The 18,017-nt window shown below is 39.8% G+C and overlaps 1 protein-coding gene across 13 annotated transcripts in view; it reads right to left on the reverse strand.

Moving 5' to 3' along the window:
• The window catches only part of MEF2A (myocyte enhancer factor 2A), an 85,778-nt gene that overhangs the window by 16,914 nt on the left and 50,847 nt on the right, over positions 1–18,017 (reverse strand). For 8 of the 13 annotated variants that reach the window (XM_083412122.1, XM_083412127.1, XM_083412117.1 and 5 more), the window contains exons 4-6: positions 11,946–12,083; positions 9,370–9,589; positions 9,202–9,261 (exon numbers count right to left, since the gene is read on the reverse strand). In XM_083412122.1, coding sequence (XP_083268248.1) covers positions 9,202–9,261; positions 9,370–9,589; positions 11,946–12,083 — 418 coding nt within the window. Of the gene's footprint in view, positions 1–9,201; positions 9,262–9,369; positions 9,590–11,945; positions 12,084–12,147; positions 12,280–18,017 lie in introns of all 13 variants that reach the window. The other 5 variants (XM_083412126.1, XM_083412118.1, XM_083412125.1 and 2 more) reach the window with 1 other exon arrangement.

An 18,017-nucleotide genomic window follows, 5' to 3' on the forward strand; every position in this document is an offset into this window, starting at 1 on the left:
TGTGTGTGCACACATTAGAGGCAGTAATTTGCACCTTTTAAAAACATGTGAAAAAGAGACTGTACTGCTTACCCCTGGGAAAGCATTTGAGAAGAGGAACTGTTGTTTTGAATTTTAAAAAAATCATCCACTGCAAGACACATTTTTAAAGAAGCAATTTCTGCAAGTTATTAAAAGTACTTTCATAGATAGAGCAGATCTAATGGATTGTGTGGCATGAATGAAAGCCTTGATGACTTTCCCCCTTTTTCTTTCTTAAAGGAAATGTTAATCAGGTTAAACCAAAGAATAATAATTACTACCAATATGATTATCTGAGGGGGAAATGCTGTTTTGTGCGGTAAAGTAAAACCAAAAATCAGTAAGAATGCCAACTATTCTATCACCTTCACATTTTTAATATGGTATTCCTAGCTTTATGCCCTCTAGTCCAACATTCTTTAATTCTATCATTGTGCTCTATGTTCCACAATACAAACTGCACCACAATACAAATTACACAATAAAGACAGATGCCTGGAAAGTACTGCCTGCCTTCAGTGTTCATCTGAAAGTGATGTTAACATCCACAATTCTTTTTTTTTTACATATGACAATAGAAAACCTGGAAGCATGTATGTGGTTTAGAAAATCAAAGCTTGGACACATTGTGAGAGTACAGAAAAGAAAGAGCGTTTAAATTTGTGATGTTCCCCATACTTCAGGCTTTTTATTATTTAATTAACTTATACAATGGTACCTTGGGTTACAAACAGTTCAGGTAACAGACTCCGCTAAGCCGGAAGTAGTAGCTCAGGTTAAGAACTTTACCTCAGGATGAGAACAGAAATTGTGTGGTAGCAGGAGGCCCCATAAGCTAAAATGGTACCTCAGGTTAAGAACGGACCTCTGGAACGAATTAAGTTCATAACCACTGTACGCTGCCCCTGAGGTTGTTTATACTTAAGACAATACAGGCCAGGTTCACACTTCACACTGAGTTATATTATCCTTGCATAATGTTTGGGGCTGTTCCATGCTGAGATAAGCCATTCCTTTACTCAGTGAGTCATCTGAACCCAGGCTTGTGACTTAGTTCTCTCTGAACAAGCCACAAACAGCAAACCAGGAACAACCCTTGGTTATAGACCATGGTCAGTCTGAAGAGAGCTAAATGGCAAGCCCAGGTTCGGAAAATATGCTAAGCCAAATAATGGCTTAAGTCAGTGCAGCGCAGCAATGAGATGAGGAGGAGCAAAGCAGACACAACCTTCGGAACAGCAGCAACAAAATGACCCTATCTCCACTCTAAATCATAATGCTGAAATTAAAAAATCCCAGAGAAGATATTTGTGTGCAGGGACTGTGCACTCAAAACAAATTCTTAGTCTCAGAATTCTTTAATGCTGGGTGTATGTCTTTTGTACCAAGCTCTGGTTGATGTTTCTCAGGACCCTAGTAAAAAAACACACAAGTAAATCCTGTAAGATCAAAGTCTGTCAGCTTTAGAAGACAGACACAAGCATAGCCTCACACTCTTGGGTTTTAGGGATTAGATATAGAACCTGGTAAAAAGACATCAGCTACAATTGTTTTGAGTCTTATGTTAAAATTTTGGTTACTGGTTTTTTTGTTTTTATTCTTAAGGCTAATATTTTGGTTATTTGCTTTTTATGTTTTGTAATGCCATCTTTGGTTCTATACTTTTCAAGAACCAATTTATAAAGCTTAATGCATCCCTTCACAAACTCATTATCTGATTAAAAGAGGTGTCAAGCAGGGTTGCATATTGGTACCTTTCATATTTATCATCAATTTCATCCCTGAGATGGCATCCCCTTCCTTCTTCTCTCCCTCTCTTAGAAATTGCAAAGTGTCCATTTTGCTTTACACTGATGACCTAGTCCTGCTCTCTTTGAACAAAACTGGACTCAGAAGGATGCTGGTCAAATTTGGCCAACTGTGCAAAAAAGAACACCTAAAAGTTAGTTATGCCAAAACTAAGGTTGCTGTATTTGGTAAGAGTGGACATTAGATGGTCACACCCTCAAGCAAGCACATCGATTTAAATACCTAGGATTACTTATTGATGAAAAGCTTTCATGGAAACCCAATCTGGATGCAATCAAGCTAGTATCTGCCTGCTCTACTAGACAGCTATACAGGTTCTTCCATTCAAAGGGGGGGGGCAGCTAATCAATCCAGCCATTAAGGTCTACGTGACATTATCATACAGCTTTGATATTTAATAAAGATTGTGAGGCCCACTAGCCAGTGTTCCTCCTGGAAGGTATTCTCAGAGCATTTTAACAGCTTGATTCCTTTTCTAGTCTAACCTTCCTGTGTGTTAACTTTATTTTACTGCAACACCAATATTATTTACATACCAACCATGTGAGACGCTGAGCTACTTCTCTATCAAATTAGGACACATTTGCCTTTCAAATGTGGCAGCTGTCTATCTACCTCCCACCCCACCTCACCCTCTCAATAAATTATAATTTTTCTATAACATCTGGTGATACTAAGCAATCAGCCATGGGAAAAGGCTTTCACTGGCTGCCAATTCATCGGAGGCCACTTCAAAGTGCTTTTAATGCAATACAGCCTAGGTCCCGATTATCTCAGCAAATGCCTCCTTCTACATAAGCCTACTCTCTCAGCAACTGAGATCTGCAAGGCTTTAATTCAAATTGCAACTCTTTTGGAGATTGCTTTGCTTCTTGAGGAGACTTTTAGTTGTGGCCCAGTGCTTTGGAATGCCCTACCCCAAGAAGTTCAGATGGCCTTCTCCCTGATGCATTTTTGCATTCATTTTTATTAAAACAACACCTAAATCAACAAACCTTATATTCAAAGGAGTAATAGATACACAACTGAATATGCAATATCTACTCATTTAGAGTAGGCAAATATTACGGCACAAGTTTTGGGGAACTATCATGCAATTCATCAGCTGCATGAAGTGTTACCCTCAGCAGGTGTGAATGCAGCTGGGGTGGGTACAATTTTGCTGGACTACTTTTAGCATTTCCTTACCATTTAACTCCAAATGGAATTAAAAATGGAAGATTAGTTTGGACATTTGAGGAAAATTGGCTTGGTTTCCCCCCAGTGTTTATAACTATTTATATGTGGAGGGTGTAAACTTAGGATGGCTAACACATGGTCCTCTAGATGTTACTGAACCACAGCTCCTATCAGCCCCAAACAGCATGACCAAAGTTTGGTATGGTGAGTTTTGTAGTTCAGTAACATCTAGAGCAGTGGTTCCCAATTAGGGGTCTGGGGACCCCTGGAGGTCCACAGAACACATGCAGGGGGTCCTTGCCTCCCCCTCCCAGCTAATCTTTTTGTCATTTTTGCATAGTAATATCTCAAATGTTATGGTCTGTTTTAGCACTGTGCGATTTTTCGATATATTGGCCAAAATCTGTTTTGAAATCACACCATGATAACGATTTTTACCTGGCAATACGCAGCAATATATCACTCCTTGCATGAGGGAGAACAGGGCAGCCGATTTCAAGGCACTGCCAATATTGCACAATGACCTCAGCCGATATTGCTGCTTATCTGAGCTGCCTTCCTTCACGCTGAGGGAAAACAGGGCAGCTAATTGTGAGGCGCTACCTCCCTCTCACACTGATGGAAAACAGGGTAGCTGATTGCCCTTCAAGGCACCGTGGCACTACCTTTCTCTGGCACTGAGGCGGAGCAGCTTTTCTCAGTCAATGGGAAAGCAACAGCAGCCACAGTAGACGTGGGTCTTCACTGGCTGCCCCACTAATGGCGGCTTCATGCCCCCCCATACCCATCCCCTCCCACTCAAAGCATGCAGTAGAGGTGACTCCACTCCCCCCCCCCATGTGATCTTCGTGGCTGCTTCTTCCCCTCATCCTCACATGCACCCCATCCACCCAATCTCCAAATTTCAGACACTGTGATATGTCAGAATATCACAATTTTTAGCTGCTGATACATCATGATGTTGAAAACCATGTATTCCTCAACCCTAGTCTGTTTTTTAGTATACCTAAAATCCTCTGCTTAGTAGAGGCTACACCACATTTTGCTCAAAAAATTGCCTTGCAGATGTAACTACAATAGTTTTTCAAAAGTAGGGGATCCGCGGCTTGGCTTTTGGAAAATAGGCCATCCTCAGTAATTAGCTAATTGGGAACCGAAGACCAAGGTTAGATCTAAACTGATATTGCCCTGGGGCCAAGAGTGCCTGTGCTTGGCAATGTGCCAACTGCCCCTGCCCCTGCCCCTGTCCCCACTCAAATACCAACCAAATATGCAACATTTGAGTTTTGTAAAGCAAAACTGCATCAGGTGCCCTGTCTCATATTAGATTATTATCTGTCACACAGAGCAGGTGCCCCTTAACAGTCTCCCAGGCAGACTAAAACCCTGGTTCTGTCTCAGTGCCTCAGAGGGAGTTCATTATCACATTAATTTCTAGCATAAATTATGGAAAGCCAATTGTTAGAACACATTGCCTTCAGACAATTTAACTTTGGATATAAGCACCAAACATCTGATAAGGGATATGGCTCAGTGTAAAAACTCAAAGCTCCTTAATTGTTGGGACAATATGAATTCATAAATTAAAACAAGAGCTAAATGAACAGTTCTTTGAAACATGAAGATTTTAACTTCTGGCTTCAATACAATCTTAACTGTCTCTCTTCTTGCTTTAAGAGTCCACAAAACTGTACCCTCTGGGTGGAGGAGAAGAGAGATACAATTTGATGCATGACTGGTTTTTTCAGCCTTAATTACAGATATTAGTATTTGTTCAGCCTTGAGTCAACCTAAGAATGACTGTTTTCCACAGGAGATTAACATTTCAATACTTCTAAGGGCGGTGCCCATCACACTCAGATCTTTAACTGACTATACTGCAGTATTCTTTAGATGTTACAGGAGTGATGTTAAATCATTTTTCTGCTGTTTAATTCACACAGTAAACGTTTAAGAGAGTTTAGGAGAAAAAGGCAAAGTTCAGTAATTAATAGAGCACCTCATTTGCACACAAAAGGTCCCAGGATTAATCCCCAGCACCTCCAGGTAGACTTTCTAAAATCCTGGATAGCTGCTGCCAGTCAGCTAGAGGGACCAATAGTCTGACTCAGTATAAGGCAGCTTCCTATGTTCCAATATTGTTCCTATGTAAGAAGACCCTGTGTAATGGACAACTGCACTCAACTTCACCACTCAACTATCAACGCCTAAATTCTGCTTTGGTGACAAATGTGTGATAAGGACCTATGTGATTGGAATCATCATGGTCCATGTGTTTTCAAATATTACAGCAGAGTAGCAGGATGAATCCTTGGAAAAGCAAGGACGTTGCCACTAAAACATCTAAAGAGCATCAAGGAGAAGAGAGAAAATAGGGAATTGCAAAAGAAGAATTAAGATCTAGTTTGAAATATTACCACTTGATAAAAGAAGTTATCTGGAGATTTAGGGTGCAATTTTCATCAGTATGAAGATAAAACACAGCTCTAGCTCTTGTTTTGACATACTCATCCCAGGGAGGCTGTAAAACCCTTGAACTGGTGTCTGGATTCAGTTTTGGGATGAATGAAACCATTCAAGCTAAAATTTAATCAAGACAACACAGAAAGACTGTGGAAACCAACCAAAGTGTATGGATGTTTGGAACCAGACTAGGGTGGGGTTACATCCCTTCCTGATGTAACTTCCTCAGAGTTTGGGGGATCTCCTGCACTTTGTGTTGTCTGTGGAAATCCAGTGGTGGCTAGGGTGCCTTTTACAGTATGTGTTCAGGATGATGTGGCATATGTGATTTTACCTAGATAGGGTTTACCTAAACTATGCTACACATGCACTAATGAATCCAGACTTGAATACGTGTCTGCCTTTGAAGACTATGTAGAATGTTCAACTGGTGTAAGCTACTTTCATGATATTGGATTTTCAATTCCATGTTGTCATTTTATGCTGTGGAGTTGCCCAGAAGACTACTTATTAGCAACCTTATAAGATTATAGCACGACAGTAAATAAACTAAACAAACGTGCCCGTGTATATGTTGCCATGTATATGTTGATGGGGGAGTTGGGCAACCCTTTGCACTGGTTGCCCATGGATTTCTAGGCCAATTTAGTAATGATATTTAAAGTTGCCACTGATTTGGGGTCACATTACCTTAGAAGGACCTGCCTTCACTTGTATGAACTTGCCCATACTCTAAAATCAGCTTCAGAGAGTCTATAATAGGTCTGCCATTTATATCAATTCAGTTAGTGTGCACAAAAGACAGGCGCTTCTCATGGTGGGCCCACATTGGTGGAATTCTATTCCGACAAATGGGCATATGGTACCATCAATACATGCTTTTAAAGACCCATTTATTCCCTGACAATGCTGGATGAAAAAATGAAACATTTCAGTTGTTTTAAATGGTTTAATGCTGACTGTTATTGTTGAATTGTTTGCTACATTTTTGATTATATACATACTTGTGGTTTGGGGTAAGTTGCCATGCGACAGCTTTGTCCTAAAAAGTGACCTAAAAATATTTAGATAAATAAAGTAATGTAACAAATGCCTGTGGTTTGTTATTAATTCATATTCCAGTTTAAGTGGGTCCTCTTTCAGAATGCATCAGCTAGACTCCAGTTTGTATTTTCAGGATGGTGGAGGTTAATTCCCACCTGCCACAGTGTGTCACTGGAGTAACTGACAAGTCACAGCATCCTGACAAAATACTGGACGCTGACCGTTCAGTAATACAGTGAAACTTGAATGCCCTAGCTAAAAGCTACAGTGACATATTTAAATTTATTACCAAGTTGGCGGGGGGGGGGCAGATCCAGGAAGTGGCAGAGTTTCACTTCTGATGGGCTTAAAATGCTGCTAGATTTACTGCCCTAGTTTGGATGTAACACACTCAGCTTGCTAAGCAATAGTTTAGGAAGCTCTGTGGAAGCATCTGTCCTGCACACGCCCCAGTCCTCTTCTCTCTTCGTTGACATGCTGATCCTCTACATGCCAAACAGGGAAGTGTGGTTTAATGTCAGTTTACTAACCAGGATTTTAAACCATGGTTTGAATGAAAAAAGAAAGCATCACTTCAGCTAACCAGGATCAGCATGTGTCAAACAGAGGAAGGGGAGTGGAGAGTTAAGCATTCCTTGCTTACAAAATTGCATCCAAAAGGAGCCACTTTCATCTGCATTACAGAGTTGCTGTAATGGTAGCTACATTAAGTTCATGCTTAATATTTCATTTTTCAAGGCTACTATGGAGGTTTGGAAGACTTGGAGTGATTGTTTGGCACCAGCATTCTCTCCCCTGACTCCCCCCACTGGATCACCCTGAATTTAGGCACAAATATAAATATACTCAATTTAAAGAATGGAAGTCTAAGCATTTGTATAGAATTAGAGATGTGGTGGTGAAGGGCCACCTCATCAAAAACATTTTGAGGGAAAAGTTACAAGGTGTTACAGTTTTGTGGCTCCAATTTAAGCAGGTGTGGTCCTTTAGAAAGGAGGGAACGTATGAGAAAGGGTGGCATGCTATGGTCCTGGACACTGTTTGAAGGTTTATGCATCAGGTTGAGCCAGCAACTGAGACCGTCTGCCTCAGTAAACTATATATTGCTTATTAAGTAATCAGTGGGTGACAAAACAGGTCTCTAGGAGGTATGGGAAGGAGATATAGATGTGCACTGAAGATGTGGACTGGGAAAGGATATGCAAAGGATATGCCAGAATCCAAGATGCATCCTTAAAGGTACTCCTTCAATAGCACTGTACACCATCCAAGTTTTCTGTACACCAACCAAAGAACTGGTTGTGCATCTTTTGACAGTGGATATAAAAAAAAGTTGGTAAGTGTTGGAAGTCAATTAATAGGCCCTCTAGAGAGCAGTAGATGAGTGTTGTTTGGTCCATAGCCCTCTCCAAACATTTGAGAGTGGTACAAGGCATCATGAAACATGATTGGTTTGATGAAGTTTGGCCCCCTTTTTAAAGTTACATTAATTAACTATTAATCTTCACCGGTCTGCACCACACCGTATGACAACATGGAGAACCCTCCATATCTGGATGTGAATTTACCTGTGAATTGGGTTGCTTAATGATAATTGTATTGTAACAGGAAAATTTCTTTTGCAATTGTATATTACCTTTTAAATCACATTGCATTGAATTATTTTTTAAAAAAAACCTTTAATAAATACATTTTCTAAAATTCTGTCATTCATAAATACTGCATAAAAAGTAATTGAACTGCAGCCTAATTTATATTCATTTTCATCCCTAAGCTTTTACTAGAATTAACAGTTCTGCATAATGCCAGGGCAAAAGCAGGAAGGGCTAAGGTTCTCACAGCCAGCATGCCATCTGCAACCTTAAATTCACAGACATATAGTCTTTGTTATCAAAGGACTTCCAGACATATTTGTTTTAACTTATACAGTGATACTGGAAAACTAGGTTCCAATAGGAAAATCAATTGATTTCTCAGGAATGATTCTATGCTCTCTGACCTGAGCTAACTGATCCTTCACCATCAAATGATGTTGTGAGTGGGCACGTAATATTGACAGCAGGTGTTCATGCCATCTTCCGGTAATTTGAGAACTGGAACACAGATGCCTCTACACTGATTGAAGCAAGCAGCACCACTCTCCAGTTTGTCAACAAGTGCAAGGAAAATATCTGGAGCTCCCCTTCGAAAGTCAAGCTGACATGCAGGCCTACAGATTGATGCCACCCCCACCCCTTTGGAGGCTGCTCTTTTTCAGTACGATTTACAGAAAGTTCTGCAAACTGCCAACTGGCAAAAGCAAAAAGCTCAGAGTTATTCGAGAAGCAGAGAGAAATAAAAACATGCCCATCGGCTCTATTATCCTTGTAGTTAATTCCCTTCAACAGTGCACTTAGTTCAAAATAGAAGAAACTACTAGGAAGATTCAAGTCTCATTACGACTTTGGGTGCCAAAATTTAGGGTAACCACATTTTCTAAGCACTTACACCAAAAAGGACATATCCAAGAACATATTACATATAACAAGCAAAAGCAAATGCTGGACAGAAAAAGTAGCAGATATCCTTTCCCACAGCTCAGAAGAGTCAGTCCTGAAAGAAACAGTCTTTGCTTTGATTTCTTCATCCGTTCCTAAGCCAATTAAGCCTCTTGCAGTATTCAAAATGCAAAACTTTGAAACTTACCCACTGGGCTTGAACCAGCTCCATTTGGCACTGACAGATCTGTTGTGGACAGCATACCACCTAATTGGGGGATACAGAGGAAGAATATTTATTTCACTCAGATAATGCAATGTACAAAAGTAAAGAGTGACAGCTTGTTGAAACTTGGGGTGAGGGAGGAATGCTTACTTGCACTGCCTGTACTTGGTGGTCTCTGAGGACCTCCTGGTGACACATTTCGATGCAATGATGCTTGAGGAGGGGTCAGCATGGTAGAGTCTGTCAAGGTAGAACTTGCTGCCAGTGCTGAGGATACAAGGGAACTCCCAGGATTACTGTAGGTTAAAGTATTGGGGCTGGACACAGGAACAGTGACCGACATTGAGAAGTTCTGCGGAGGTAACCCAGGCTGAAAAGAGCGGGGGGAAATCATGTGAGATTTAAAGAGCTACACTTTCCTCAAGTTTTAATCAAAATGTTAGAAAACAGCTTCTTGGTTTCTAAAAGGAGTTTTGAAACATACATATAGAACACACACATCTTAATTATGTAATGCAAACTATTCAAATTTGTTACATACAAACCACACTTAGCACTCTCAAAATTGGTTAGAGATACCGATAATTACCAAGAGCTACAGATAACAGATTACTCCAAGTTGATCACATGGAGATATGTTTTACAAAATATCATATGTAGAAAATGAAATATGTTCTGGGCATCTGCCCGTAACTTTCTAGCAAACTTTTAAGAAGCATTTTGATTATTGCAGAAAATGAAAATTATCCCTTTGCAATCAGAAACAGTATTTGAGAGCACTTAAGCATGCAATGAGAGAGGGAGGAAAGGATGTTACTGGAAAATACAGCATACTATTTCAACTTTAAAAGTTCCAAGGCAAACCTGATTCTTCACATTATGTCTGACTATAGAACTATGCTGAAAGTTCTAAAAAAGCTAGAGAGTTGTGCTATTATATTTGTATTCATTTGTAAAACTATTTCAAGTAAAAAAATGAATAAATTAATGCATAATTCTTTGCAATTTAGCTTAAGATTGGATTTGAAGGAATGCAATTTATGTTGTTTTTTTTAAAAAAAGCACTTTGATGAAGTACATGTAAGCATTACATCTTATGTTAAATCCTGTTTCTTTGAAATCCTTCCTCAAAAACCCATCTGAGAATTGTTTGGTCTGTAGTCCCCAGAATCTATTCAACTATACCTAAAAACATGTAACAGAAATGACTGCATATTCTTCCACAATTCACTACCACCCCCACTACCTTTTGCTATGGCCCTTATATCAATTTCTAGATTGTAAGGCTGTCATGACAGGGACCTCTCCTTTTCAAATGCCATATACTTGGATGATGCTATATAAAATAAGAACCAACAAAAACAGCTTCCTTATAGTTTGACTGGTAAATAATTTACCATAATATGACTATGTTATTTTCTATTGTTATATGAGCAACACATCATCACTACAAGGTAGAATTTTGCCTTAAATAGCACACTGAAAAATTCCTTTAGCAATTCATTTAAGAGAGTAATAAATCACAGGACTTTATTTTAAAAAAACCTTCTTTTGGTGTGTACAGAATGCTAGTCTTGGAATGAACAAAATGAAAGAATATTAGGACATATTTAGCAATAGAAACTAACAAGGTTTTGAAAAAAAATGTCATAGCTTCTGCCAACAAAATTGGGAAATTATAGTTGTGCAATCATGTTTATTTTCATTTATGTAGAATGCTTATATCCTGCTTTATGGTCTTAAACACTCTCAAAGTGACTTACAAAGGTTTCTCAAAAGAAAATCACACTCAGATATGGCTTCCCTTATAGACTAAGGACAATAATTATCTGACCAATTACTCAGTGGCATATGCTGATAATCCTCTCCCTCTCAATGATTTTCTTAGTGAGGGACAAAAACAACTGATCACAATATACAGACTGCCTTAACTTCTTAAGAGTTACAGGTTTTACTTCAAAGGCATCTGAGTTCTATACCAAGGAATACCCAGTTCTGAAAATATTTTAATATAAAAATACTGCAGCATATTTTTCACAGATCTAGGATGATACATGGCAAAATAACAGAAAACAACTACTGTGGTACCTTGGTTGTCAAATTTAATCCATTCCGGGAGCCCATTGGACTCCCAGAAAACCAAGGCACAGGTTCTGATTGGCTGCAGGAACTTCCTGCACTCAATTGGAAGCCGCGGAAGCTGCATCAGACATTCGGCTTCCGAAAAACATTCGCAAACTGGAACACTCACTTCCGGGTTTTTCAGGAGCCAAGTTGTTGGAGAGCCAAGGTCCCACTGTAGTTTATTGAGAAAAGATTGAAGAAAGACAGGAGCCTGTACAGGAGCCTGTACAGAATGGATTTCTCTAGGCCTGAAAGGTTTGTACTAGGCCTTGTTTGATTTCAGCTAACAAAGTAGACACTGTAAGCATTTTTGTTTCTCTGTGACCAGAAATTTAATGAAAACAGTGCTTCTTAGGAAGTGGACTGTGTAAGAGGCTTTTCCTGCTACCTTCTAACTCACATATAGCATACAAAGTGCCTTTCTCAGAGTTCATACAAAAATCCCAAGATTTCTGTCTCAGATTCATGCATCTTGCATGAACATTTCTGCTTTATAAGCTCGTACAACAATGTCATCTTTAATGTAGCTTTCAAAGTTAAGGAGATGTTGCAAAATGTTCTCATGCATATAATAAAGTCACAAGCCATACCACAGTACTCACTGCGATTTTATGATTCCGCATCATATTATCAAACTCTTCATTAATTTTTTTATATTTTTCTTCTGTATGTGGCGTGAGCACATATGAAGTGTCAGGGTCCGGGCTGTCGCACCCTCTGTTTTCCTTCTTGTTCAGAGCCTAAATAATGAAGTTAATAAAAAGAATCAACAAATAAAAAGTAGGAGCTAAGAAAAGTACTTACAGGGCCTCGCTTGAAAATAAAATCACTATCTTCATTTAGTTTGCTGAATCTGTCCTCCGATAGTGGACTGTGCTCAAAGTAATCGTCAGCATCAGGGCTCTCACAACCATTAAGGCCTTTCTTTCTTAAAGTCTGAAATACAATTGGAAAATTCACACAGACAATACTAAACTTGCCATAATTTTTTAATCGCAAATTTGCATTAAGAAGGTACACACTGTTTTACAACCAGAGCCACTGAAATAAGTGTATCCATATACACTGGTACTTTAGTATTGTTAAATACATGCAGTTCTATCCCAACATCAATGGGCCTACTCTATATAGGACTAGCACTGGATACAATACCTACAATTCTCTCTTCCCCTGCCCTTTATAATTGCTACAGTGATTTTCAAACTTTTCTAAGAGATGGGGGTTTCTGTCAGAAACTGTAATAGCTCATTGACCACTATCTATTTTCTCTGGCAATTAAAAATAGCTGCAAAAGAATCTGTGAGAACAGTTTGTAGGCACCAGCCCTGTGTGAACTGAGAGCATATCCTAGAACAAGGATGTACAGAAGATAGGGAATGATCTACCTTGCAAGGCAGTCTAATGATCATTTAACAAGTAAAGTCATAACTAATCCAGGTTAAGAGCTCCTGTGGCTCACACTGCACAGTAAACAGGGTTCTGCATTATTTTTTCTCTCGGCTTTTTAAAAGCCAAAACTGCCCTGAGATCTGGAATGAAGGAAGCATAAGCAAGCAGAGGCAGCTTAATCCTTTCCCCCCTCTGGCACTGTTTGAGCTCAGAAATCACTCTCCACAAGCTGTTAAGAGTGTTCTCTTTGTGAATTTTTGAGCCGGCATAGAAAGGGTTGAGCAGCTTTTTTCTGTCTTCCATCTTCCACTCCAACATTCTATAATGTGCAACTTATTTTGTAAATTTAAGCATGTTTTGTAAACCAGAGATTCTAGTTGAAAATAAAAAATTCCTGCAAGGTGAAGGCATTCCTTGGAAGACAAACCAACATATGTAAGGTTCCCTGGGCTTTGGAACTTTGAAAACTACTATTCTAAGCAGTGTTTAAAATCCAACTAACAGTAAGGTGTTGGGGTTTTTTTAAAAAAAACATCACTAATGGGAAAGTATGTTCTGAACCCAAGTCACTCTCTCATAATATTCTATGAGTATGTCATGCTTAGTTTACAAACTAGAAATCCAATCAGTTGATAAATAATAAGCACCCATGGTACCCAGAAAGGAGGAGACTATATCCCCATTTTATTACTTACAAGATTTTGCTGTGAGAAATACTGGGAGAGAAGCTTTAGTCAAAACTATTTGAACTTCTTAAACACCACTGGAGAAGTTGAATTCTAATGGTCTTCAAGCAAACCTACACAGATCTGAAGCTGTTATTATCTTGCAATTTCTTAGCAACCACTGCTAGTAACAGCTTGTCTTAATGTAAGACAACGATAAGACCAAAGAAGGCCTATTTAGTCTAGCAGCCAACCAGATGTCAGACATAAGTGCAAAAGTACTCCTGACCACCTGAGATTCCAAGCAACTGTTATACAGAAGCATACTGCCTTCAACAGTGGATGTAGAATATAGCCATCATGGCTAGTGGTCATTAATAGCCTTATCTTCCATGAATACAGTATGTCTAATCACATTTTAAAACCATCCAAGTTAATACCATCATTGCATCCTGTAGAAGCAAATACCATAAACCAGGCATGCCCAAAGTCCATTTCAGGGGTGTAATCTGGCCCCTGTGGCAGGTCATTTCCTGGGGTAAAAACCTAAACAACTCCAACCCTAAAAAAAAGTTCAACAACTTTGGGGTAAAATCCTAAAAAAGGTAAAAAGGTCAACAATATCAATCCTAAAAAAAAGGTCAACAACCTTGGTTGGCCCTCTGGTTGGCCCCTACGGCCCTTCACTTCATCAAATCTGACCCTCTTTGAAAAAGTTTGGACACCACTGCCATAAACTATATGTACGGTATGGCTTGGCTAGTAGCTAATGAGGCCTTTTGGCATTTAACTCTCACATTCCTCCTTTCTGCAAAGCCAGGGTGGGTTTTCCATCCTGCTTCTACAACCCTTTCTCATCCTTTCCCGACACCTCTTTTCTCCCTGTCCTCTCCTGTGTCACCCCATCCTACCCCATTCCACCCTCTTGACTGATATCAGAAGAGAGGGAAAGGGAGGGGGAGGAGGGGACAGCTTTGCCTTTCCCTCTTTCCTCCCTCCAGCTACTTTAGCAAGGTGACCAGAGAACTATATGGGTACGGGTTGATTCGGTCAGGAACGTCCCTTCCCCAATTTTGGTAGATTGGTTTCCCCACATTACTTCCCCATTCCAGCACTGGAATGAATTATAGGGTACTGTGTGTGTGGCTGCCTCTATGGATGTGGGGGATGTCACTGCCCTCCTTTATGGATCTCTCCCAGGAGCCACCACCCAACATCTTGGTAAGAAGGTCTGCTGCAGGCAGACTGGCTCCTCTCAGGCTGCCCTGGCTCCTTCATTCCCCTCTCACTGACTTGTACACATGCTGTTTCCTCATGCAGTAAAAGAGGGGTAAGAGCTGGCTGCAAATGTGTACAAGAGTGCTGCTGTGACAAGGGCCTTACGCGAATACAGATATAGGAAGTTTTGGCTAAATTTCTTTCCTAGCAGTTCCAAAGTACACTTAGCATTTCACATAACACAATAAAATTGTGTAAAGCTCTCAAGCCATCAGTTAGATATCATTCCTTCTCAGGTTACTTGGCATGGTGTTGCAAGTCCCACAGACAGTGCCTGGAACTCCCACTAAATCAGCATTCTCAGGAAAACAGGTGTAGCTTTCGGCAACACCTGTCACAACACTTAGCAGCACAGTCTAACCAATCAGGTGGATATGTATATGGACTTAACCATACATGGCCCTGCTGTCCAGCACTTTGAAAGCTGCTAACCCTCCCAAACCTTCAACAAGGCTAAGCCTGCCAGTCTTCTACACTGATATCAGCAGGGAAAATGCTAACACTACAGTCTGGATTACAGTTAACCTTTACAAATTATTGAATACTATAAATAGATTTAGAAAGTTTGTGGCATTCATACCAGAATACACACATTTTGCCCAACATGTCTCAACACTTTATACTTGAATAGCCAGAAAAAAAGAAATGTAGATTAAAAAACACTATCTTAAATTAGAAAAAAAAGTACAAGTCAGAGGCTGCTGACCATTTCCAAGAAACACAGCAATCTTATTTTGTGTGTGATGTATGTATTATATTTTAATCTAGAAGCATTATGGAGTGTTCAGTCTGTGTATTAAAGGAAAAATCTAGAATCAATTCATCCCACACTCTGAAGCATATCCTTTTAAACTCAGAACAAAAGAACATATGCACTCTTCGTTTGTTATTTTTATCGTGTTAAGAATGGAATTAACCCTGCTTTAACTCAGGAGGAAGGAAAAGGTTTCACAATCTCCCACTTCAGATTCTGGAAACCCTCACTCTAAACCAAGTTCTTGTCACTCTTGGGCCACTTAAAGTTATAGTCTCCCATTTCTGATGAAACAAGTCAAAGCCAAGGCATTTGGTCTCCTAATTGCATACACAGAAACATCCCTTTGCGGGCCCAACTCTGATAAGAGTACCACTTACTTTATCGTTATCAAGTACCGTAAGAGTAAACTGTTACTCTTTGTGTCAAGGGAGGCACAAGTGGAATGCTCTAATCTAAATGGGCAGAATCAGTGGACTGTTTTCTAACAGGCAACTATGTCAGGGATAACCCACCATGGCTCAAAAAGTGAGAAAGACCCAAATGTTAGGAATGCACCTATGTGCGGTGCAAAATAAAAGATTCCAAAATCTTTTGCATCACTTTGCATCATATCCTCTATTTGGTACTTCATATATTTTAAGTTTTGTACTGTTTAAAAAAGCTTTTCTAAACAAAATGCAAGGTCAGCTGCTGTGTCAGAGAGTCTTCTTTGTGGAGACTCTTCTTTCTCCACAATGAGGGACCAACAGATTTTGTCAGCCAGTAACATCTGTGGTTTTCAGAACTCAGCCTCTCTCACAATTCAGGGGCAGGGAAGAGATCTCATGGCTGATACAACACTGTGTTCAGAAGCACTTGGAAGCAGAAGCAAGATCCTGTAGGTGTCAAGGTGCTCCTGAAGCTCAGTATGATATTGGCAAGAACTCATGCACTCACATTGTGAAAGCAGTGAGAAATCTTGTTTCCAAGTGTCCCCCAAAGACCAGTTCAAGGTCAGATATGCACCATTCTCTTGAAAACAACATTTACAGGGTGGTAGCAGGATGGCACTGTCAAGAAGCAGGTTACTCTTATGATATTCATAGAAGCACTAGATCGAAACAGTACAGACACTGATTTTGGGGCTGCTAGGAACTCGAATCCAGTAACATCTGTGAGGGCCACAGGTTCCTCATCCCTGGTGTAAATCCTGTTTGTACAAAAAGCTGCACCTGAGCACAGTCAAGGGGTTACAGGTAAACATTATTCTTCAAGTTGCTCTCACTGTGGCCATACTAGTGAGGTCTCAACCATGGCAGCCGAAACGCAGCTCCTTTCCTACACTGCGTCAAGTAAACAAATCAAGGAGCCTCACCTGCTTAGTTCTTTCAAAATGTATGTTCATGCTCTCTGTGAAAGCCTTTATAGTAGAGAAGGGAGGTGGATTCTTTGAATATTCATAACAAAGAATATTCACAACAACTAATAGCAACTCTTGCTGTCTCCTTTATTGCCTTTGTGCAATCTGACAAATGTGACTTTTCCAAATATTGATAAAGTGAAGAAACTCTGCTATACCACACTTTCCATTCCTGCTTCTTTCAATAGCCTGCTGCTACTTATAATTTCCCACCATCACCAACATGGCCACCTGCAGTTTTTGACCCCCCTAATAGAAATGCAACCTTAAAGAAGAAAGACTGTCCAAAGAATATACATATAAGGACACAAGAAGTTTTATCATAAGCTGTGAAGAAAGAGCAACAGGCTCCCTCAAGAGATGGCTCCACAACAGGAGAAACTTGTCAAGTAACCCTGTGAGAAACTGCTTCGCAAAAACATGGGAGAATGCCTATTAAAACATCCAGCAGAACATGATGTGCAGATATGGCCCTAAAGTAGGTTTAAAGAAGAGTTCACCACTGGCAATCAAAAATGAAAAAATCAAAAATGAAATCTGCAAATTTTACTAAGGGACAACATCAACACTTACTGAAAGAATTTCTTCCAGTAAAGCAGTGCATCTCTTGGACTTCATCAAAGGAGAATGTTATGGCATCCCCATCTGACATGCTTTCATAAATAAGTATGGGAGATACTGAAAAGGGGTTACTTTCAGTTCTGTGAAAGGAAGACAGGAAATCATGGAATACTACCACTCACCCATGCAACGCCGCCTTCAGTGGGGAGATATTGCCATGCTGCGTCAACAAGGATGGCCCTTAATCTGCCATGGCTCAATTTAAGGCCCTTGTAAAAATTACCAGGGGCAGAGAGACTGGTTCCTCCTTGATTCCAGAACCTGACACTTTATTATTTTTTCAGATGGCAAAGAAATCTACATCCATTATGTCCCTAAAGGGACTCTGCAGGAACCACTCTGCAGATGCATCAATTCAAACACATATTTTTTCTTTCAAACAAAGTGGATTATTACTGGATTAACATTATGATCATAAAATCAAAACAGATTAGGACCTGAGATTAAAGGTTCCCTAGCATATCTTCTGTGAAGTTCCATCCCCATCTCACTTATCTATATATATCAGCAGTAGCAACTGTGTGGACATGAATCATGAAGGCAAAGACTGAATGCTTACGGTCCT

Source organism: Podarcis tiliguerta (assembly GCF_965153285.1).
Source record: "Podarcis tiliguerta genome assembly, chromosome: 14".
Taxonomy (NCBI): domain Eukaryota; kingdom Metazoa; phylum Chordata; class Lepidosauria; order Squamata; family Lacertidae; genus Podarcis; species Podarcis tiliguerta.